We start from the raw sequence: 24,324 nt of genomic DNA on the forward strand, positions 1-24,324 counted from the left end.
TTTAATGAACAGCAGTCCAAAGTTTATTAGAGTATAAGATTAGAAAGTAAGAATAGTATGAAAGCTCTTTTTACAGAGAGCAGGCATTCAAAAGTGAATACCCCAAAAGACTGAACACTTTTAACTTAAGATTGGAGATAGGACAAAGATGTTTGCTCTTACCGTTTCTATTCAATATTGTACTGGACATTTTGGACAGTTTAATAAGGCAAAAGCAAGAAAAGCATACAGATTTTAAGGAAAGGTAACTCACAGATTTTGTGATTGTCTACTTAAAAAATTCTTTAAAAATATGCAAAAAACCAGTCAGAACTAAAATGTATCTTTAGCAGGATGCAAGGTCAATAAATAAATGAATTCTACTTTTAAATGAATAATTGATGTTGAAATTAATCTGATAATGGCATTGAAAATGTTTTCCAAAAATGTGAAATGCATGTTTATCCATATGGATTTTAAAAGGTGTGTAGAAGAGTAGTACACTGAAGACTATAAAAACACTGTAGATGGAAATTAAAGAAGACCTAATTTATGTAGAAGTATATTGTATTCATAAACCAGAAGACTAAATACTGTTTAGATATCTCTTCTCCCCAACTTGTACTGTGGATTTAGTGCAATTCCGATTAAAACCCAAGCAGGACTTTTTTTTTTTTCCAGATATTGACAGGTGTATTGTAATTTTTTTTTTTTTTTTGCAAAGTCAGAGGTAATATAATAGTTAAAACAATTTTGAAAGAGCACAAATTTGGAGGATTCTGATTTCAGGCTTACTATAAAGGTATAATAAGTCAATGTGGTATTGGCATGAGGAGAGAATTACAGATCAGTAGAACAGAATAGAGAAATTGCAAAAATAGACCCACACATATATGGTCTATTGATTTTCAAAAAAGTTTTGGGGCACTTTAATGGGAAAGAGTAATCTTTTCACCGGGGCTAGAACAACTTGGTCCATATTTTAAAAAATGAATCTCAAACTTTACTTCCTACTCTACATGAATATTAACTCAAGGTGGATCAAAGACCAAAATGTAAAAATATAAACGTTAAATTTACAAAAGAAAATATAGGCGAATATCTTTATGACTTTGGGGTAAGCAAAGATTTCTTAGATATTAAGTAAATAGCACAAAGGATATATAGCGAGAATATAGAATATTAAAAAAGCTTACAACTGTGGACTTTCACATGCAAAAAAATTAAGCTAGACACAGACCTTACACTCTTCACAAAGTTTAACTCAAAATGGATCATAGACCTAAACGTAAAACACATAACTATAAAATTCCTAGGTGAAAACATAGAAAATCTAGATGACCTTGGGTATGGTGATTACTTTTTAGATTTAACACTAAAAGTAGGATCCGTGAAAGAAATAATTGATCAGCTGGAGTTTCTTAAGTTTAAAAACATTTGCTCTTAATGAGAGGATAAGCCACAGACAAGGAACAAATATTTGTAAATCATGAATCTGATAAAGGACCATTATCAAAAACATATAAAGAACTCTTAAAGTTCAATGATAAGAAAACAAACAATAGACTAAAAATGGGCCAAAGACCTTCAAAGACAATGAAGATATATAGATGGCAACTAAGCATATGCAAAGATGCTGCACATGTCATCAGGGAAATGCAAAATAAAACCACAAATCAAATCACCTACTAGAATGGTCAAAATCCAGAAGACTGACAAGGCCAGATGCTAAGTGTGTTGATCAAGAGGAACTCGCATTGTTGGTGGGAATGTGAAATGGTACAACCACTTTGGAAGGTAGTTTTGTAATTTCTTACAACATGAAATATATTCTTATTATATGATCCAGCATTCTCATGCCTTAGTATTTACCCAAAGAGTTGAAAACTTATGTCCACACAAACCTGCACACAGACGTTTATAGCAGCTTTATTAATAATTTTCCAAACTTGGAAGAAACCAAGATATTCTTTAGTAGGTGAATGGATAAATAAACTGTGGTACATCAAGATGGTGGAACATTATTCAGCACTAAAAAGAAATGAGCTGTCAAACCATGAAAAGACAGAAAATAACCTCAAATATGTGTTACTACATGAAAAAAGCCAACCTGAAAGGGCTACATACCTTATAATTCCAACTATATGACATTCTGGAAAGAGCAAAACTATGGAGACAGTAAAAAACAAAAACAGTGGTTGTAATAGAAGGATGAATAGGTGGAGCACAGAGGATCTTTAGGGCAATGAAAATACTTTGTATGATACCATAATGATGGATACATGTCATTATAAAAAATGTAATGTAAACTACAGGCTTGGGGGTGATTATGTTGTGTGAATGTAGGTTCATCAACGGTTACAAAGGTACCACTATGGTAGGAGATGTTGATAATGGCAGAAACTATGCATGTGTGAGGGTAGGGGGTATAGGAAATCTCTGTTCCTTTCTTAGTTTTGCTGTGAACCATAAACTGCTCTAAAAAAAAAGAACCTCTTAAAATTCAAAATAAGAAATCGAATTAACCCAATAAAAATAGGCAAAGAATTTGAAAGGATATTTCACCAAAAAATAAAATACAAATAAAAAACCAAAAAACTGTATGTATTGCTTCCAAGCACAGAAAAAGACACTTAACATATTAGTAATCACAGAAATGGAAACTAAAACATGTGGTAAGTGTTCCACCCCCATTTCAATGGCTAAAATTCAGTGTTGCTAATAATGTGGAGGCACTTGAACTCTCATATACACCTAATGGGAATGTAAAATGGTACAAACACTTTGGAAAACATTATGACAATTTCTTAAAAAGTTTAAGATATACCGTGTGACCTGGCATTTTAGGTATTTACCCAGAGAGAAACAAAAGTTTATGTCCACACACAGACTTTTACATGAAAGTTCACACCAACTTTATACATAATGGCCCCAAACTGGAAACAACCTAAACGTCTATCAACAGACAACTGATAGACAACGTCTATCAACAGACAAGTGTAATCAACTTTAACATATCCATTAAATGGAAAACTATCCATTTAATGGAAAACTACTTTTCATTAAAAAGGAATAAACTATAGATACACGAAAAATAGAGATAAATCTCAAAAACGTTATGCTGAGTGAAAGAAGCCAGATATAAATTACATGCTTATGATCCCATTTTTGTGAAGTTTTAGAAAAGATGTGTCTAATTCAGTGACAGAAAAAAGCTTTCTGAGGCTTTACTCTTAGGGATAAAGTAAGTCTCTAAGGTATTTTGGAACCAAGTTTCCAGGATTTTGAGGGGCTAGCTATCTCTAGGGAAACACCATTTCTTACCATTTAATAAAATGTCAGTCATGAGACCCTTTGGATGTACATCAGGGCTCCATAGGCTTAGAGTATGATTGCTAGCATATATCTTTTTTTTTTTTTTTTTTTAAATACTCACTTCTTTTTTTTTTTTTTTTTAATTTTTTTTTTTTTAACGTTTATTTATTTTTGAGACAGAGAGAGACAGAGCATGAATGGGGGAGGGGCAGAGAGAGAGGGAGACACAGAATCGGAAGCAGGCTCCAGGCTCTGAGCCATCAGCCCAGAGCCCGACGCGGGGCTTGAACTCACAGACCGTGAGATCGTGACCTGAGCTGAAGTCGGACGCTTAACCGACTGCGCCACCCAGGCGCCCCTGCTAGCATATATCTTGGGGCAGTTGAGATAAAGGAAGTAGATACACAGGATCCTTGAGGCTGGGATAATGTTAAGCTTAAGGTTCTCTTTTTCCCCCAGCAAAGTGTCATCCTTGAGGCAGCTGAGCTCCTAGAGGGGGGGTCACTCTGCCAGTTTCGAGGACTTGTCAGTGGGCTGTAGGCAGTAAGGGAATTTAATTTTTCATTTGCCCACATTTAATTTCATTGCCCACATTACCATGGCAAGCAGTTAAACTCCTTACCTTTGTTCTTGGGTAGCCAGGAGTGTCCGAGGACTATCACACATATTCCACCTGGGGTGGGGGGGGTGATGGGTATGTGCCAACCTGTATTTTGCCCTCAGCTTGCCCTAAGGTCCCTCATCAGTATACATTTATTAAAAGTTGTCAAACTGTACATTTAAAATGAGTGCATACTATGGAATACTTTAATAAATTTGATTTTTAAAAGGGAAACTCTGAGAATTAGTATTTGTTTCTATAAAATGATCTGTCCTGAAGAATAGTTTAAAAGTTATACATTTTGCTTTTTATGTTAAATCTTGCTGAAAAAAACAGAGCGTGACTAAGTTTTCTAAAGTAACCTTAACTTATTTGAACTGTGCATAAACTTGTGCATAAACTTGACGTCAGTTTAGACTTCTCTCTAATTTTGCACTAATAAACAGTATCAATTATTAAGCAAGAGATAGATAAGTAAAGTTTCAAGAGATAATAAGAACATGCAAACTGTATGAAAGTAGAATAGCAAACTAAGTGCATTCTTCTTTGAAGCTTTCCAGGTGGCTATGCAAAGATGTCAACCCTGTAAGCCGGTAGCAGGTAGGGACAAAATTAGCTGGAACTGAGCATTTTAGAAGAATTGCAATGTCTCAAAAAAGGTTAGAGTGGGAGAGAGCCAAAGCATAAGAGACTCTTAAAAACTGAGAACAAACAGAGGGTTGATGGGGGGTGGGAGGGAGGGGAGGGTGGGTGATGGGTCTTGAGGGGGGCACCTTTTGGGATGAGCACTGGGTGTTGTTTGGAAACCAATCTGACAATAAATTCCATATATTGGAAAAAAATAAAAATAAAAAAAAAAAGAATTGCAATGTCTCATGTCCTATTAAAAAGAGAACAGCTCTCCTTAATCTATTCTTCAGTATTTCTTGCAACTGAAAATAGTTGCTTTAATAGTAAGTCCATACTTCAGTAAGTGTGAAATACTTTTGATGCTGGCAAATCTCCAAGTTTAAAATACATTTATTGTACAGAAAAACATCATTTTGGTGTGTGGATAGTAGGTGGACTCAGTGTGCTCGTTGGCATAAAGACTTGTTTTTCTTCTTCCTTTCTTTTCCTTGAAGATATAAATGCTAGTTAGGATTCCCAGGTAACTCCATATAAATGTGAGAAAAATTTTGTTTTTCAGAGCACTTAAATATTACAGTTTTTGTGAATTTACACTAACCTGGAGTGACTGTGGTGCAAAGCTAGTGTAGGGTAACTCTGCAGAGTTATTTTCAGAAAACCAAACAGATGTTTAAGTGTTGATAAGCTAATGAGGATATTTCATTTGACACTAAGTTTTCTGGGCATTGCTATATATGAAATTGTAGCAGGTGGTCTCTTTCTCAAGACTGAATTTAAGATACGTGAGTTTGCTCCTTTTTGAGTAATATGATCATTGACCTGTATTTGTTCGATCATTGGCACTGTCATAGTTTTGGTGTAAATAAACCAGTTTAACACTTTGCAATTTTCTTTCCTCTCTCAATATTCCAGTAGGCCCTTAGATCCCCAATTTTTAAAATTCTATAAAAAAGAAAATATTTTTGATATATCTTTTTCTCTTGTCTTTCAAATTGACAAAAAATAATATTCCCTGTATAAGGTCACTTGTGTAATGGGATTAGTTGTGTAATTTGGAGATAAAATGTATGCTAGAGTTAAGCTGCTCTGCATAATAAAAGAGAGGAATTTGAAGAACTAATGGAATAAGCTTGTGGGAGGAAATAAACATCAAAGAAGCTGGGCACTTCTTAGTGGATGCGGTGAAAAGCACCCTCCTACCAGACCATCATTACAAGGAGAAAAATACTTGTTGGGAAGGAGAGGTTAAATTGTGCAATTTAAAGCCCATTCTCTTTCTCTGCTACAAAGTTTTTGGTAAAATATAAAATGCTTGCTAATGACTGGTATGAATGTGTTCTTTAATGAAATCAAATAGGTGCTGACTTCTACATTAGCTTGAATATAAGATGAACACAGTGAGAGCAAGTGAATTCAGGGGAGTCAAGATAAAGGACACTAAGATCTGGGCTATAGTTAAATTGGTGTAAATGTTCACATTCATAAAACATTTTTGAAGGCAAGCTGGCATTTATTTCCTTAACTCATTTATTCACTCAACACCTATGGAATGAAAAATTCTTCAATGTTCCAGGCACTTGTGCTAAGTGCAGTGCTTGTGGTAGCTAATCTGACAGACATCTCTGCAATCAGGCAGCTTGTAACTGAGTAGGGATAGGAGATACTGAATCAAAATCACACAAGTAACTGTAAAATTATGTTTGTAATAATTGTTATTTAAAAAAGCAGGATACTGTGAAAACATGTAAGAAAGGAAACTAATTTTGACCTACCAAAGCCTACCAAAGGAAGGGAATTAAGTTCACACCTCAAGCACAAATAAGATTAATCCTGACAAAGATGAGAAGAGAACATTCCCGCAATTTATTTATTAGGATTTGGTACAATAGCAAGTAACAGAAAATCCAAAATAACAAATGGCTTAAGAAGTTTATTTCATTCCCGCTTACAAAGCTTAGAGCTAAGCCAGTCCAAGGCTGGTAGTATTCACCAGCAAGAGGAATCCAGGATTCTTCTATTTTATTTTTCCATTGTGTATGTTCTCTAGTTCCAAGGATGCCTCATGGTTCAAGATGACTGCTCCAGCTTCAGCCATTTCATTAGCATTCCCATCAGGAGAAAAAGCAAGTGGAGGAAGGAATACATGTATCATCACTCTACTAACACTTTTATACTGTAAGGTTCTGAGTTAATCACATGGCCACACCTAGCTGCAACAGGGGTTGGGAAATGTCTTTCTTCAAAGCAGACATACGCCCAACTAAAAGGGTTTTGTAATCATAGAAAAAGAAGCTAGATATTCTGTTACTAAAGACAAATAGGGGAGGAGAGAATGTGTTTCTGGGAGACAACAGTCTCTCCTAGAGAAATGGTATGTGAAGTTCAAGGTAGGAGGAAACTTGATACATTCCAGGAAAACAGACAGTGTAGTTTGTTTACATGTTATGAGCAAAGGGGAGGAAGAAGGTTGGTGGTAGGACAAAATTGGAGAGGCGAGTAAGGGCAAGTCATATCCAGCCTTTTGGATCATGAAGAATTTTGAATTTTACTATTGAATGTTTTTAAGGAAGATGGTAACACGATCTTGTTGTCGTAATGAAAAACTTCCCTGGTCACTGTGTGGAGAGGAAGTTATAGAGGCAACATTGGCAGTATATACAAAGTTCAATGGGTGTGCTTTTTGGCATACAATTGCATATTTATGCATTTGTCCTAGCAAAATCATCAGGCAAGTACAAAATCTGAAAAGACATGCACTGAATGTTTACAGTGGGAATGAGTTTAGGAAAGCGTCATTTCCTCCTTTATAACTTTTAATTTGGAATGGTTTGTTTTACAATAAGTATGTATTGCTTTAAATTTTATTAAAAATCCATAAATCAATTTTATTTTTTGAAAAACAAAGACAGGGGCGCCTGGGTGGCGCAGTCGGTTAAGCGTCCGACTTCAGCCAGGTCACGATCTCGCGGTCCGTGAGTTCGAGCCCCGCGTCAGGCTCTGGGCTGACAGCTCGGAGCCTGGAGCCTCTTTCCGATTCTGTGTCTCCTTCTCTCTCTGCCCCTCCCCCGTTCATGCTCTGTCTCTCTCTGTCCCAAAAATAAAAATAAAAAAAATAAAAAAAAAAAAAACGTTGAAAAAAAAAGAAAAACAAAGACAAACAGACTTGTTGATTCAGCTCCACAGTCATCCAGATTGCTGGCTTCCATTCCAAATGGTCTTCCTTTGTTTTGATCTCGTTTCTGATGGTTCCCTATGTCCTGGGGCCTGGCTTTCTGCCTGGTCCCTTTGCATTGACAGTTCAATGGGATGGTTTTCCTACTTTTTTTCATTTTGTATTTCTTGTAGGATGAGTCTTGTCTATTCCATCATCCCATTTCCCCACACACATACCGCTGTCCTATATTCTGGCTAAGTCGAGCCCCTAAGGTCTCCTCCAGGAACATTTGGACAGGACATGGATATCCTTGACCTTTCCCTCCCCCTCTCACCACCATGTTTATAAAGACATGCATTAGAGAGTTGACTGATAAGGATTTAAAGGGTCTCTATGGGATCATAACTGGCCCTTAATCCTATACTTTAACTGCATAGATTTATAGAAGTTTAGAGTTAAAAAATAATTTAAAGGCCATCAATTATAAACTGTCACATAACAAAGAAATTTCTTTGTGGATATTCTGAACATCTTGAATATCTCTTGTACCTTTGAAGAGCTCTACTAATTAGGAGCTTGGTTCCATGGTGTGGAAGAAAGATTATAACACCTAGAGTCAAAGGACTTGGATTATAATCTAGCCTCATTTGTAGGATGATCTTGCAAATTGAATAACGTTGCAAGAGCATCAGCTTCTTCACTTGTAAAATAGGGATAGTCCCTACCCTACTTTATTGGACTATTCTATATCTGAAATCATTTTTTAAACTATAAAGCATCATTACAGATATTTAGTACATTATTATGCTTATGCCACAATGAAAAAATATGATATATGTCTATAAATATATATCCTCACCAAGAAATCACATTTCTTTAATATTAGACTGATATAATTGTTCCAGAAGTATTTTTCTTTGATTGAGTTCAAATTTGTCTTCCCATGGTATTTATGTATTGTGAGTTTGGTCCTTTGTGACAATGTAGAACTGGTCCAATCTTTCATCGGCATAATTACTGTGTATTAAACAGGAAAGATAATAGGCTCAAACCATGACAATTTAGGTCTATATTTCATGGAAGAATTTCTGGAACTTTAGGAACACAGTTGGATCTCCAATAAAAATATTCAAAGGTATTTGAAATAAAGGAAGCTCCCAAGTTTAAGTGTGTTTATGGGTTTTTTCATAAATAATTGAAGATTATATTTAGCTTGATAAAAATCTTTTCCGGGCATATTAAATTGTAAAGCAGCAAGTGGAAAATTGTTTTACACAGTTAATTTATATACTGTCTTTAGGGGGCAGTACTAAACCACTGATAAATTTTGTTATTTCTGCTAATGCTGCTGGTAATGGTTAATATAAAATAAAACCAAAGTAACTATAATGAGATTTGTGATGCAATTACATATACCCCTTAATATTAGTAAAATTTTCTGGGTAGTTAAATGAAAATGATAGTTTGAAATTCACTGATAATTCATTCAATAAATAATTATTAAATTCTATTATGCATACCCATCGTAAGAGATACAAATGTAAGACAATGTTTGCTTTCAAATAACTTACAATTAACTAGGATAAATAAGCTGGGATTTGTGTGTGTGTGTGCGTGTGTGTGTATCTCAGGATAAAGATAATAATAAAAATAGCAATATGTATTTATTATTTTTTATTTGCTAATCACTGTCATGCAATTATTTTTATCCTCATACAACCCTATCAAGGAGGAATTACTATTTTTCCTACTTTTCAGATAAGGAAACTAAGATGAATAAGATTATATGATTTGCTTGAAGTCACACAGCTTGGAAATGGCAGAGACAGGATTTAAATATGTATCTATCTGACTTCATAGACGCTTGTTTTTGCCACTATGCCATCTATCATCTCAATGTATATGTGAAATATCATAATACTCAAACACAAAGGGCTATAGACATTTACAAAAGAACCACATCATTTCTCTTTGTGGGAAATCTGGAAAGAAGTGAAATCTGAACTGTATTTAGAGGGATCAGTGTGATTATAGGAAGATAATAGCTAAAATCATAGTTAATATTTGTTAAAACTTTATTATGTTTCAAGCACTTCGTGTTCATTACCTCATTTAATTATCAGGAAAAAAATCTGAGAGGAGTCCTGCCATATTATTTTCCATTGTGCAGATAAGGCACGTGGGGCTGACGGTGGTCATATCTGATGAAAATCACCCTAATAAGTAGGCTAATAAGTAGGCAAGTCAAAAATTCAGAACTAATTTTAGAGCCTATATTTTTAACCAGTACAATATGCTTCCTGGAGACATAAGATGGAAGGCATGAATAAATGTATTGAGCATGATTAAGGAAGGATAAGCAGTTCCACTTGGTTGGGGTCTGGGTGAGTACAGTAGAGTAAGTAAAAGTGTTGAAAAATAGTTTGACCATTAACCTTGAGGAATTTGGATATTGTTTACTGCACAGTGGGAAATAATTGGAGATGTATGAGTAGGGAAGAGACAAAAAGAGAATTTTTCTCTGGGGTAGAGGAAGTTCTCAGTAAGATTAGATCAAATAATTATAGCACCATTAACAAAAATAGAGAAGAACTGATTAATCTGTGAAATGATAATAATTCTTGCCATGTATGTAATGATTTATAGTGCCATGCCATGTCAACATTGATGGCCAAACAAACCAACAACTGATCCTGAGTTAGTGAATGAGATGCCTATTGGTTATTTTATTCTGGTTTGTACACAACATTGATCGGACATGATCAGACATTGATCTTGCTAGAATAAAGTTTTAGATGCCCCAGGATTTTCTCACCAGGGTATCTGTAGGATGAAAAATCCCTGTGATAATCATCTTTTATTACTGATTTGAGAAATGTATTTTTATGAAAGTATGGGCTACTATGTATCAAATTACAGAAAGTTTGGTTGTCACAGATAGCAAATTGCTTTCAGGCATATCCTTATGTAGCAGAAATATACTAACAAATATACTTTTGAAATTTAAACTGCAGTTGCATCAGCTCAGTTATTCACTATGTTGCTTTTTACAGCAACATTGTGCTGAATGAGAAGCCACGTAACATAGTGGTGGGGGGGGGCGGTCAGCTCTAGAGTCAGGTAGTCTGGATTAGAATCCTATTCTGCCACTAACAGTTCTGTGATCTTGGTTTTACTTGACCTCTCTGTGCCTTAGTTTGTGTGAATAATATGATCTTATAATGTCACATAGTAAATGTTCAATAGATTATAGCTGTTATTATTATTGTTACCTTATAAATTGTAACTGCTTAAGGGGCTTTTTAAGTTTATGATTTCTCAGTTACTGAAAATTGATGAAGGAAAATTTAAGATGTGAATGTAGAAAAACAAAATCTTATATTTTAAAGTCATATATTTTATTGCTTAAAGGAACAACTTTTTGAGGGGCAAGTGGGCCATTTATAATTTAATATATACAGTATCTTGACTAACTTCAATAATCATGATATATCAGTGTTGTATCCAACTTTCTGAAGACTTTTACCTTTTTTTTTCTTTAATTCAGTTTGCTGAGCATTCACCAGGCTCTTTGAATATGGAATTTTCATCAGTTCTGGCAAAATTCCTTGCATTGTTTCTTTGATAATTTCCTCCCATTATCTACATGGACCTTTTAGTTTGATCCCGTAGTTTTCTTAACTTTTATTTTCTCCTCATCTTTTGTTCTATCTTCTAGGGAGTTTCTGCAGCCTTATTTTCCATCTCTTCTATTGGGTTTTATGTGTTTATTAGTTTTGTAGCATTGTTCTTATTTGATGGATGCAAAGATCTTCTATTTCTTTGTGAATACTATTTTTTAATTTTTTCTGTATATTTATTTTGGTCTCTATTAAAGGCTTCCTTCAAATGTGTGATGGTGCTTGGATTCTTGTTCATATTTACCTAAAAAATTAGAAACTGTTTATATGAGTGTAGTTTTTTTGAGAGATGGGCTTCATAGTAGGATTTAAGGCATAGACCCCTATCATTTTACTAGGTACCTATAGATCTTTTTTTCTTGGGAGGTCAATTTCTACAGAGGGGAGTACATTCTCATCTCCTACCTACTTGGGGGATATAAACCTAGCTGCCATGTTCTTTAAGGCAAATGTAGGCAGACCCTGGGGTAGGTTGGGAGTCTACAGCTACTAGATATTCAGTTAATTTATTTGTTTTTACAGACACCCCTCTGTCCACTGTGCATGGATTGTTAGAATTCATAATCCGTTGCTTCAATCTCACCAGAAAATAAACCTCCAATTTCTTGTTAGTGGTGAAGGTTTAGTTTCTTGGCCGTTTTAGAAGATGGGTCTAAGCGTCTCTTTCAAATATAGAATTCTTAAGCCCTTTTAATGGTGTCAAGTCATACCTAGACATGCTACTTATTCCTCCTCGCCAACATTTTGTTTTCAGTTTTCTCAAGTTTGCTAAATCAGGTAATACCTACCCATTTCTTTATCATTCTCTTAAAATTTTCTTGTTATTGCTCTTCTAATCTTTTTCCTGTTGTCCTTGTTCTTATGCTTTAGACCATTTTTTACAAGCCCTTTTCTGTCATTTTAATGGGATTTGGGAAATAGCAAAAGTAAATATGCAGGTTCAACATGGAAATCCCACTATTAATTTAAAAAATATTACCCTTATTACACGTATAATATAAAATTTTATGAAGTTCATTTTTTTGAAAAGAAGACATTGTGGAAAAAATGGGCTTTTTAGCAATTCCTGTTTCAGTAATGTATCTTCCTGCTACTTATCTGATTGCATTTAGAAATCATAAGATTTTTCTCATTTGTTGCTATTGAGATATTTTCTTGGGTCATTTTCATGTCCTGTTCTTCATTATGAACCTTTTGTATCCTATCCTTTTTCATCCGTTTTTTTTCACTTTCAATTTTTTTAAACATTCAGGTTGAATTATGCATGGTTTTTGCTTAGTCACATGGCATAGCCACGTAACTATGGTGAATATTAAACTGATTTTGCTTGCTAACATACACTATAAGAAATTAATGTAATTTAATTGATATTAAGATATCTAAATAACATTGATATAATATATTGGTATAATATACATTTAATTTCAGAGGACTTCATCTACAATAAATCTGTCACCAGGAGAAGTGGAAGAAGATGATGATGATGAAAACACTTGTGGGCCCTCAGGACTCTGGGAAGCATTAACTCCTTGTAATGGATGTAGGAACCTTGGCTTCCCAATTCTTGCACAGGTAACAGTTTGCTTTTCTTAAGATATAATAAAACACCAAAATAGTTTATGTTTTTAGGGAAATCTTTTCTCTCTTCCTGGAAATCCAATTACTCTCTTATTCACCCTGTAATTTTTCTTCGTTTAAAGGTCAGTAAGATGTTTATCTAACTTGCTGTACATGTATGCATATGCAAATACATATTTTACATCATTTTATGTGGTGGTTTTATTTTGATCATGATGCTACTTCCAGAAAAATTGAGTTGTTTATGAGGGTTTTCATATTTATGATCTAGAAATAGCTCATTTTAAGGAATGCTATTTTCAAATTATAAGTTTTATTAAAATAATAAAAATTATTTACAAGGAAACATATTGGGGCTCTTTAAAAGCATTGTCAGTGGTTTTTAATTTTTTAGCACAATGAAACATTGTAGAATAATGTTTACCACTGAAGATTATGTAGTACAATCCAAAATGATACCAGAACACTAAAAACATTGACTATAACTTTGAAATCATCTCATGATTCATTAAGTCAATTTTATTCTATTGTATCACCTTCAAATTCCTATTTATGTTTTGTACCACAAGTCTTTGGAGGAATTTGAGAATTAAGTAAAATTAACCAGAGTTAGGAAATTTAAAGCCACAATGAAAATACGAAAAAACACTTAATACAAAAGACAGTGTAATGGTAAAGGTATGTATGTGTAACTACTTAGTGCATAGGTGGAAAAACAGTCTAGGACATAGGACAGAAAATAATTCACAGTAATTGTCCAAGATAGTGTTAAATTTCAAAAATACTATATTCTATTTTGCAATAAGTAGAAGCAATTGTGTCCAAGAAAAAAAATCATATTTTTCATGTCTTATGTCACAAATTGATCATAGCCACTCAAGTCCCATATGAATTTATTATGGAGATAATCAAATCAGCATATAGTACTTAAAGAATCTCTTCATCTTAACACGAACTATTTATAGGACTTTAAGACAGTATCCTAATCCAATCTGAATCAGAATTGTTATCAATATATACTGGACTATGAGTTCCATAATGGTAGAGACTATGTATTGCTTAATATCTGTTTCTAAGGCCATAGTCCCTGACATATTGTCAGTATTAATAATTAGTAAAACAATGAACAATGTGCATGTTCAATGCTTTCATTTCCTCACTTAAAGATCATATCTATAAAGATATAGGAGAAAGAACAGCAAGAAACATTGGTTTTATTTTATTAATATAACCTTATCTGCTTAACGTTTACCAGTAAATTGAATGCCTTTATCTCTTTTTTTTTCTGTTTCATAAAATAAAGTATTAGGGCTCTAAGCCATCAATAATATATGACTAGAATTTCCTTCTCTACCACCTTCCTAAACATTTATTTTTTTCATTTTATTAGGCTTGGTAGTAGGGTTGGTAGTAACTTGATTTTGGTTTACAATTTTTTTATTACTGGATACTTTTATTTGGCCATTTTCCTGTGAAGACTGGCAAATAATATTTAGTAGTTACATTTACTACACAATGGTTTCCCAGGCTGTGGCTTTTCCCCCCTTACATTGTGTGTGTGAGTGTATTCTGTGTACTTTTTCAAACTATCAAGTTCATTAAACTTCTTAGTCTTATTTTTTGTTTAATTCACCTTATCTGGAGATAACTCTCATTCCTCTCATTATATCGCATCGTGTTTGGCTTGGGTGTTCTTCTGAAATCTCTTATTTCTGTTGTCCTATTTTTAAAACCACATGACTCAGTTTTGATATTTTTACATATAATGCATGGCAGGAGAAATCTTGATTGCATTATTTAGCTGACATGATTGTCTGCTGTTAAAAATTTATATTTTATAAAAGTATCCTTATTGGTATTTTGTTACTGCATCACATCTATAAATTTACTTGAAATGTAGTATCTTTTTTTTTTACTGTATTTAATATAATGAATCAAAAGTAGAATTCTTTTACTAATATTCTCATCTGGGCTTCTAATGTTTTCACTTTGTTGGTGGACTCTCCTTTAACATATGTTATGTATTTACGATAAAATTTAATACATTTCTCGTGACATTGGAGACATATCAAATGTAAATTTATCCTACAACTTGCAATAGCTTTGAACTCAGGATTTTCCAGGCCAGCTTCAAAATTAAAAATCTTCATAAATTTCATGAATAACAGGATTTTATTTTGAAGCTGTTTTTTTTCAGACCTGAAATATTGTGTGTGTGTGTGTGGGGGGTCATTAAAATCATTTAAATATTTAAATATTTGTGATTTTATTAAATAATAAATGATTTAAAAATCATTTAAATTATTTAAATATAGTGAGGGGTCATCAAAAAATGAGGCCTCATATGCACAGTGCTTGGCTTAGTGATTTTTAAGGCCTCATGGAAAACCATTACCTTACAGTTTGGTGTAGGAGCCTTTGGGATCAGTGGAATTAGTATGCTGCTATGCAAATTTCCATATACCCAGACTTTTGGATTCGAATAATATATATTTATTTCACATTTATAACCCTTAATTTAATTGAATCCAGCACATATGTGTCAAATATCTTCTTCATTCAAAGCATGGTGCTAAGCTTCAGAAACATGAGGATTATGGAAATACAGACTTAATTAAAACTATGTGATGTATTACTTTTAGAGTCTTAAATAGATTTTTTACTTGCAAAAATTAGAACATTGGCTGATCCTGTAGATCTTACACTTCTAAGATTATCTAATCTCCAGTTTTTGTCTAGATTTTAAATTGAGCTTTTATTCAGCTCATTTTTCTGTTTTTCTAGTTTTAATACGGCATTTTATCCTTCCATTGTGACTAGATGTTATTTAGAATTCTAAGTTTTAGAATTTAAAAGGAATTGCTTCTTGTAAAAATTTCAAGAAATTTAGAATTTTAAATAACATCAAGGAATTAAAATAAAGACATAGAATATATTGGATACTTTAGTATAATTTCAAAGCAGTTAAATAATATTTAAGTTGGGCAAAGAACAAGAATAAAGAGACTGAGGAAATGAAGTTCTTTCTGTAAAGTATAATTAGTTTTCAACATGCCTGACAATAATATCATCATCATCATCATCGTCATCATCATCATCATCATCATCATCATCACTATCATTTGCTTTTGTTCCTGGTTATGTATTTAGTAAATTTTAGACTTTTTTTGGTGAATACATATTGATGATAAATGGAGGAGGGTCTCTGAGAGTAATCTTAAACATTTTATTCTGTCATCTGCATGTAATCACAAATATCAAGTTAAGAGGAAGTTAAAGATAGTTCAGAGCCTGATAATAAATTGCCATTTGTTTTTATTACTACCTTTCCCTATTAACAGAGCATATGTCATTAGAGCATAGAATCTGAGTCGAATTGTGTTAGGGTGGGTGATATTTCTTTCCTCCACAGTGTTGGATGAGGTGTCCATCTCTGCACCACGTGCAGTATAGGACTTTGAGGCTATTTCCGAAAGAGTCAATCCTGCTGAGTGGAGGTCTCTGACTTCCATCCTGTTCACTCATGTAGCCTTCACTCTGCAAGATTGTAATAAAGGGTCCCAATACTGAGCTGTTAGCTGCCTTTGCAATGGGCTTGCCAGTAGTTTCTGTTCTTGGAATCACCATATTTATTCTGCCCTCTGGGAAGAAGCCAGTATCTCCTACTGATGTGCTGGAAGTACCCTCTCAAGACAAGAAAGGCTTGCAGCCCTTGCTAACAATAGTATTAAGACATGTTGAATGCACCCATTGTGGCTATTCTAGCTGTGCTTCCTCCTGGATCTGTAAAGGCTGCTCCTGTCACCATCCCTGCCCTTTTATCAAATGCTATAGGCTTTGTGACTGCAGAAGTATGTGAACTCTTGAATGCAGTATGTGTGGGAGGCTTGATGAATTCATTCCTCCCCAGCATAACCATGATAGGTGGTCCCAAACACTGTAGGGTTCATGTGAAGACTCTTGATGCCAACTTGATCTTGATCCCTTCCATAGACATGAATGACATTTGCCTGTGGGGGAAGACAAACAAGTGAAATAAAGAAAGTGAGGGCAGAAAGGTCTGTTTCTTTTATTCCTCTAGCTAAACAACAAGGGCTTATGATAAGAATTTTGAGGTCTCAATCCAATCTCCCATTTGTTGCAGGAATTCCCCTCTTTAGTATCTCTACAATGACCATGATGATCATTCCAGTTTTGCTCATACAATTCCAGTGCCAGTGAGAGCACTGTTATAATTCACCAGTGAATATCCTCATAGACTACTTTTTATACCCTTATGTTAGTAATTCTGCTGGCCAAGTGGTATGCACTTTAATATTCTGATAGCTACTAAACATGCACACAAACACATCCCTCTGCCACTGACGTATGCAAAATCAGTACATGGCGGTAGAGGCATTACATCCCACAACATATCAGCCTACCTGGATGTAGCAGTGTATGTTCAAGAATAGATGGTCAGGATGCCACACTGGCGACACAGTATTGGATATGAAATTAAGAGTTAAGGAAGCTAAGGAAGCTCTGAAATACAGCCTTGGGGAACACTCTGGAGCACTCCCCAATGTGACATGGCCTACAAATGGAGGTTCTTGTGGCCCTGAACCATCTACATGCAATGCATTTTCTAGGTAAGCCTCAGTACCAATGGCTCTGCAGGACTTTCAGCTCTTCTCCTTCAGCACTCTGCCCCCATTTTTTAGAGTCTTTGCGCAGACTTACCCCTGGGCTCTTGTTCTTCTCTTCAAACCCAGTTATGTCCAGTGTGTTCCCAACTGGGATGGCCTGGGAACCACTGTAAGCCTCTACTGGTGGTCTCAGAATGTAAACGAGGTTTTCCCAGTGGACAAAAAGATCTCTTGTGTTGGAAGGGGGACACAGCTGAAGGTAAAAAGAGCGGCCAGTGGCAAGCTTCAGGTGGAGCTGTTGCTTTTTACCATTATGGATGGATATCGTTACAAACTTCAAGGGAAGCAGCCTGGTTAGCTCTAAGATCTGTGTAGGCTTGTAACGTGTTTCCGGGGTGGCAGGGCCATATCTGTTATAGTCATCACACATAGCAGCTGGTCGGGCCAGCAGCATGACATCAGGTAGTGTGAGGTGGGGGCTGGTGCGAACGATGCCCACAGTTACCATTCGGGCACGGTTGTGCACATCAATCACTTCTCCTTTTTTGCTGACCTGTATAAAGTCACTCTCAAACATTGGTGCATACTTGAATATACTATACTCCCCCTTGTACAGTTGTTGCTGCAGTTTCCCCATGGAGGTATTAAACATACCCATCGCAGGGCTGCTTTGGGCTGTGTAATGTGGTAACTTAAATTGGCTGTTCATGGCTATTTTTTGCCACGACAGCTCCTAGGGGTCCTCCACACCTTACCACACTTTGCAGGGTGTCCTCTTTCCCTGATTTCTCTAGCAAGTGGGCTAGCAGTGGTCTTCTGCAGGCTTTTTTGTCTCTGAGCAACTGAGAACAGGGTGGGGGTGCTAATTACCAATTGCTCAGTGCTAGAGACTATTGTATCTGCACCATACTGCGCTCTGCCTAGAGAATGGAGATGTTGGGGTGCACAGATGCCAGGGCCCCAGTAGATGTTACCATATGCGGATGTTGAGGAGTAGAGGTCAGGGCTCCAATAGATGTCAAGGTGCACAGATGTTGGGACCCCAGTCGATGTCAGGGTGCACAGATGTGGAGGCCCACAGAGGTTAGGCCCCAGTAGATGCTACAGTGTGCAGATGTGGAGAAGCAAGAGATCCAGGCCCCAGTAGATGTCAGGGTTTGCAGATGCCAAGGCACGTAGATGTTGGGGTTCCAGTAGATGTCAGAGTGCACAGATGTTGAGGCATGCAGATGTTGGTATTCACTTGGAGTGGGGAGGGGCCTCCTCTTGAGCCTGACACACTGGTTCACAATAACCTTTGCTCTTTTGGATTCCACAACTCACCGCCAATTGTATTCGTACTGCTCCTCTCCTCCCAAACCTAAGCCTCCACCTAGGCCTAAACCACCCTGAAGGACCCCTTATGTCCTCTCCTGCCCATTGTGACCTGTGCTTACCCTACACTCCTTTGTCTCTGTCGCCCAACAGCCCCTCCCTCAGAGAAAGGACACTGTCCTCTCCACCTCACCCCACCTGTGCTCAGTACCCCACCCTGCATGCCACAGCTCAGCACACTTCCCTCCCCCAGGGATCTCCCTCCCCCATCTATGGATCTTAATACATATTGGCAAATTGCTTTCAAAAAGGTTTAGGTAAAGTTTCTGTTATACATAAAATATACACGTTCTCTTATCCAGTTTTGTAGCCAATTAGAAGTAATTGTAGACAATTTACTTCAAAGAGAGAATCAGACAAGTTGGTAAATAGGTTAGTACAGGGTGTTTATCAAGGTTTATTGTTGCAAAAAAAGATTATAAACAAGATTAATATCTTACAATAAGGGTTTAGTTAAATAAATTATGGAGCATTCTATGCTAGAATACTCTGCAGTCATAAAAATCATTATGCAGTTCCCTATTTGACATGAAAAGATTTTTTTTCTTAAAAAGAGCAAAGCAAACATTTCAAACTACATAAATTGTGGTCCAATTTATGTAAGATCATCTGTGTGCATGTTTGCATATGAGGGTATGTTCAGTGAAATGTTTAAAGTGCTTATCTCTGGGTGCTGTAATTTTTATTTTCTTTACACTTTGTATTTTTATTAGGATAATTATTATTTCTATTAGTGGGAAAAATAAAAATATTTTTATTAACAATGTCTATTTTTACAGGCACAATAAATTTTATGTTTTGATACACCCTCACATTGGTGATGAGATATTTAAACTTTTTCCTAGACATCTGTATTCTGACTTTACAGTGAAAAGAGCCTTAAAGATTACATTTATGATCTGTCCTTACCCACTATCAGATTGTATGTATGTATATATACATATATATATGTATATATATACACTCTGAGAAATTTTGCCAACTATTATAAATGTTGTCAATTGAATAAGATTAAAATCTCTCTATTGGCATGATGGTGTACATAACACACACATACACATACATATGAAAAGCCATAGTTTTTGAGACTTTAGTTTTTTCTGTAGGTCAAAACAAACATTTTTCTTCCCTTCATATTGAAATATCTGGTTATTTCTGTTAATATGAATATTTTTACTTTAAAAAGAAGATTTTCACGTATCAATAACAATGTTTACTGGCCCGTTTAAGGTCTGTATATCTTAATTTCTACTTTATGTCCATATTACTTATCTTATAATTAGAAAAATCAATAAGCCTAATATACATTTAGTAATTGAAGTAACATTTTAAAGATATTGCACTAGTTTTGGTGTTTTTTGAAAAGAATAAGTAACACTGGGCACTATATAATTTAATTTAGGTGCTTTAAAAAAATTAAGTGAAGATACACCTGTTTTCTTAAAAGCACTTTTATGCCATGAACATGTATTAGCAAGATATTTATCTTAGGGTTCCATTAGAGCATGAGTTAATTGCTTTGTCTCCAGGGAAATAAGAAACTATAATACTTATAGGGACTATGAACTTTCAGAAAATTTTCCAAACCAGTCATTAGTCCAACAACAGTAGAACTGCTATTAATCATCCTGATGATCATGATGTGTAGCATTCTGGAAAATATCTCTAATTTTCATTAGTCTGATATAGTTTATCAGACTCCCCTAGCAATTTAGAAAAATACCTTATTAATATTTGCCTCAATATTTAAGAAGTTCAGATGGCTAAATAAAAAGCTACCAAAACCTGAGATTAAGGAATTCTTTTTATGAGAATGCATTAGCTTTCTTTTTTCTTTTTTTAATGTTTTATTTTTTTATTTTAGAGAGAGAGTGAGGGGGAAAAGAGAGGGAGATTAGAGAGAGAGAGAGAAAGGGAGTGAGAGAGAGAAAGAATCTTAAGCAGCCTCCACAGTCAGCACAGAGCCCACTACACTGAGGGTCTTGACTCCATGACCCTGGGATCATGACCTGAGCCAAAATCAAGAGTCAGATACTCAACTGACTGAGCTGCCCAGGTGCCCCAGGAATGCAGTAGCTTTTTTTCAGCCTTGCTCTTAGAACAGATTTCCATGCAGTTCAGCATTAGATATTATTAAAATAAGTTTATTCTCACTGTCCTCTACATTAGAGTTTGTGTCATCTACTATATCATTTAACTTCCCGAGGTCTTATTTTTCTCATCCTTGAAATTGAAATGATTCGTTAGGTATCTTTCAGCTTGAGAATAGTTATGATTTTTATTATAGGGGTTTAACTTTTTCTGCCTGTAATGAAGCTTCTATGTACTTTGGAAATACTCAAAACAATAATAATTAGTCAAGGAATTATTCAGATCTCAACAGCTCTGGGAATTGTATGATTCAATATACAATCTTATTCTGTTGCTGAACTTCTTGCTGAAACTTTCAGAAGAATCAACATTCAAAATGTAAAAATGACAAAATATTGCCTCAGTAATTTGGGCAGTGAATGAGGGGAGTACTTAAAACAATGTAATTGAACATACGGGTTAAACATTTTAGATACAATTTAGTTAATGAACATTGTTTATCCACTGTGGTAGGCAGATTAGTTCCCCCAAAAGATTTCACATCTTGATCTTCACAACCTGACTCTGTGACATTACATGGTAAAGGAGCTTTGCAGATGCAGTTAAGTTCAGGATCTTGAAATGCGGAGATATCATGGATTACCCACATGGGTCCAGTGTAATCACAATGGTCTTTATAAAAAAAAAAGTCAAAAGGGTCAGAGTCAGAAGGATAAGTGATGATGGAAGCAGAGGTTGAGCGATACAACCACAAATCAGTGAATGCAGGTGGCCAAAAAGCAGGAAGTGAATTCTCCTCTGGAGCCTCCAGAAAGAACAAGCTCCGCCCAGTGAAAATCATTTTGGACTTCTAGATGGATTATACTCAGAACTTGACCCATACCTACTTAGATGATGAGATTTGGGACTTTTGAGCTGATAAGATTTAGAGGAGATTCTGAGTTTAAATTGATGCTTCAATGGGTTGAGACTTGGGAGAATGTTGAGATGGGGATGAATGGATTTTGCTGTGGATGAATGTGATCTTTGGGGGGATGAAATATAATAAATAATAATGTCCCCCTCTCTTTATAAATGTCCATGTTCTAATATCTAGAAACTGTGGATATGTTAACTTGTATGGCAAAAGGGACTTTGCAGATGTGACTAAGGATCTTAAAATGGGGAGATTATCCTGTATTGCCTGGGTGGACCCAACATAATCATAAGGGTCCTTAAAATAGGGAAGATGGTATGATGAAGAAAGAGAAAAAAAATTTAAATATTACGTTGCTAGCTTCAAAGATGGAGGAAGGAGCTACGAGTCAAGGAATGTAGGTGGCGTCTTGAAAATGAGAAAGGCTGGAACAGAATCTCTCCTAGAGCCTCCAGAAGTAATAAGCCCTGCTGACTCCTTGATTTTAGCCCTGTAAAACTCCTTTCAGACTTCTGATCTCAGTAACTGTCTGAGATTAAATTAATATTGTTTTAAGCTACTAAGTTTGTGGTTATTTGTTACAGTGGGTAATGGAGACTAATATAGTGACTGTGGAAATTAGGTCAGTAGTAGACTTTTCATCTGTTACATACTCATTCAAATAACAGAAGCATGTTTTTTTGTGTCTAGGCAGAAGGCATGAGATGTGGGCATTTACAGATGAATGTATTTTAGCTTAAATATCAAGCATTCATTTGATCTAGGTTTTTATGATTTTATGAGTCATTTTAATGACTTAAAATAATTGGACTAAAACTTTACCATTGGAAAGTCTTCATTTTGTGTATTTTTAGGAAATTATTATCATACTGATAATGATAATAGTAATGCTAACAGTAGAAGCTAGCATGTGGGGTGCCTGGGTGACTCAGTCTGTTAAGCATCTGACCCTTGATTTCAGCTCAGGTTATGATCTCATGGTTTGTGAGATAGAGCCCCACATTGGACTCCTTGCTGACAGTGCAGAGCCTGCTTGGGATTCTCTTTCCCTCTCTCTCTGACTCTCCCCATCCCTCTCAAAACAACTAAATAAACTTAAAAAAACCCAATATCTGGCATTTATTGAATGACTAGCCCATGCCAGGTATGGTGAGAGGCACTTTACATTCCTATATCTCCTAAATTTCACAATTCTATAAAATATTTTCACTTAACCTTGAGAAAATTGAGTTTCAAGAGATTAAGTAACTTCCCCAAGTTTACATATCTATAATGCTTGATCCAAACCCATGTGAATACTTTGTCAAATTAAAAAAAAAAGTTTTAAAGGGCCCATTTTCTCACAGTAAGCTAAATCTGCATATTGTCTACTGTTCAGTATTTTTCACTGTAGCATTTCTCTGTTGAAGAGTATATCAGTAATTACTGATGTCACTCTTTCTTAGTGTGTATTCAATTGATTTATCATCTTACATTGTGTTTCCAGGGTAGTTGATCTGTTAAATATATTTATTATTTATCTTAAAGATTAAAAAATTGTTGGCTTGATAGGAATCTCCGTTCATTTAGAATCCCTCCACATTTTTCTATTCTTTTATACATTCATCCATGTATTTATTCTATAAATGTTTACTGACCATTTGTTACATGCAGGGTATAGAGCACTAAACAATATAAACATGCATCATACCCTCATGTTGTTTAAATTTTGTGCCAGGTAACTGTGAATGATATAAAATAAGGATTACATATGATTTCTGCCCTGATTAACCTTAAGATTTAGTTCAGGTCATTATCCTGACTGCTATTTATTGGTTGTATAATCTTAGACAAGTAATTTATGCTTTGCTTCCTATAATTTAAAATGAGAAGGCTATTTTTCTGTTTATAGGATTGTTATAAAGATTTTAAAATATAAATGTAAGTTTCTGTATAAATTCCTTCCTATACAAATGCAAACTAATCTTTTTCTGTTCAGTTCTTGGTTTTTGAAAATAACAATCCAGCAATTTTAATAGGGTTTGCAGAAGACTATGTATAGTGCAAACTAACTTCATAATAAGTGCATTAAGAGAAGAATAATATTTATTTGTGTTTAGAAAGCCTGGCAATATGTATACTATGCTAATACTATGTTAATAGTTGTTATAGTTGTATCTAATAGTTAAATCTAATCCTTAATATTTCAGAGGGACTCTAACTTCCTACTTTATATACTTAAACATTGTTTGGGTTGTTTATAATAAGCAATCTAATTTTTTAATGAATGTTTTATATTTTGTGAAAAAAATCAATGCCATGAGTTGTAAAAAGTCATGCCAATTCCTTATGTCACCATGAGTCCCCATAGAATAGTTTGAAAATAATTGCTTGCACCT

The 24,324-nt window shown here is 35.0% G+C and overlaps 2 protein-coding genes across 15 annotated transcripts in view; one reads left to right on the forward strand and one right to left on the reverse strand.

Annotated features, from left to right (window-relative positions):
- Positions 1-24,324, forward strand: part of ANKS1B (ankyrin repeat and sterile alpha motif domain containing 1B) — a 1,073,811-nt gene that overhangs the window by 279,353 nt on the left and 770,134 nt on the right. For all 14 annotated transcript variants that reach the window (XM_053895881.1, XM_053895874.1, XM_053895876.1 and 11 more), the window contains exon 9: positions 12,788-12,931. In XM_053895881.1, coding sequence (XP_053751856.1) covers positions 12,788-12,931 — 144 coding nt within the window. The remainder of the gene's footprint in view (positions 1-12,787; positions 12,932-24,324) is intronic.
- GARIN6 (golgi associated RAB2 interactor family member 6) lies at positions 16,236-19,012 on the reverse strand. Its single transcript, XM_019446546.2, has 2 exons — positions 17,660-19,012; positions 16,236-16,947 (listed from the first exon to the last, which is right to left on the reverse strand). The coding sequence occupies exons 1-2, from the start codon at positions 18,272-18,274 to the stop codon at positions 16,834-16,836; spliced, it is 729 nt and encodes a 242-aa protein (XP_019302091.1). The 5' UTR covers positions 18,275-19,012; the 3' UTR covers positions 16,236-16,833.

The sequence above is a fragment of the Panthera pardus genome, unplaced genomic scaffold, assembly GCF_024362965.1.
Source record: "Panthera pardus isolate Hobbes unplaced genomic scaffold, ASM2436296v1 HiC_scaffold_6, whole genome shotgun sequence".
NCBI lineage: Eukaryota > Metazoa > Chordata > Mammalia > Carnivora > Felidae > Panthera > Panthera pardus.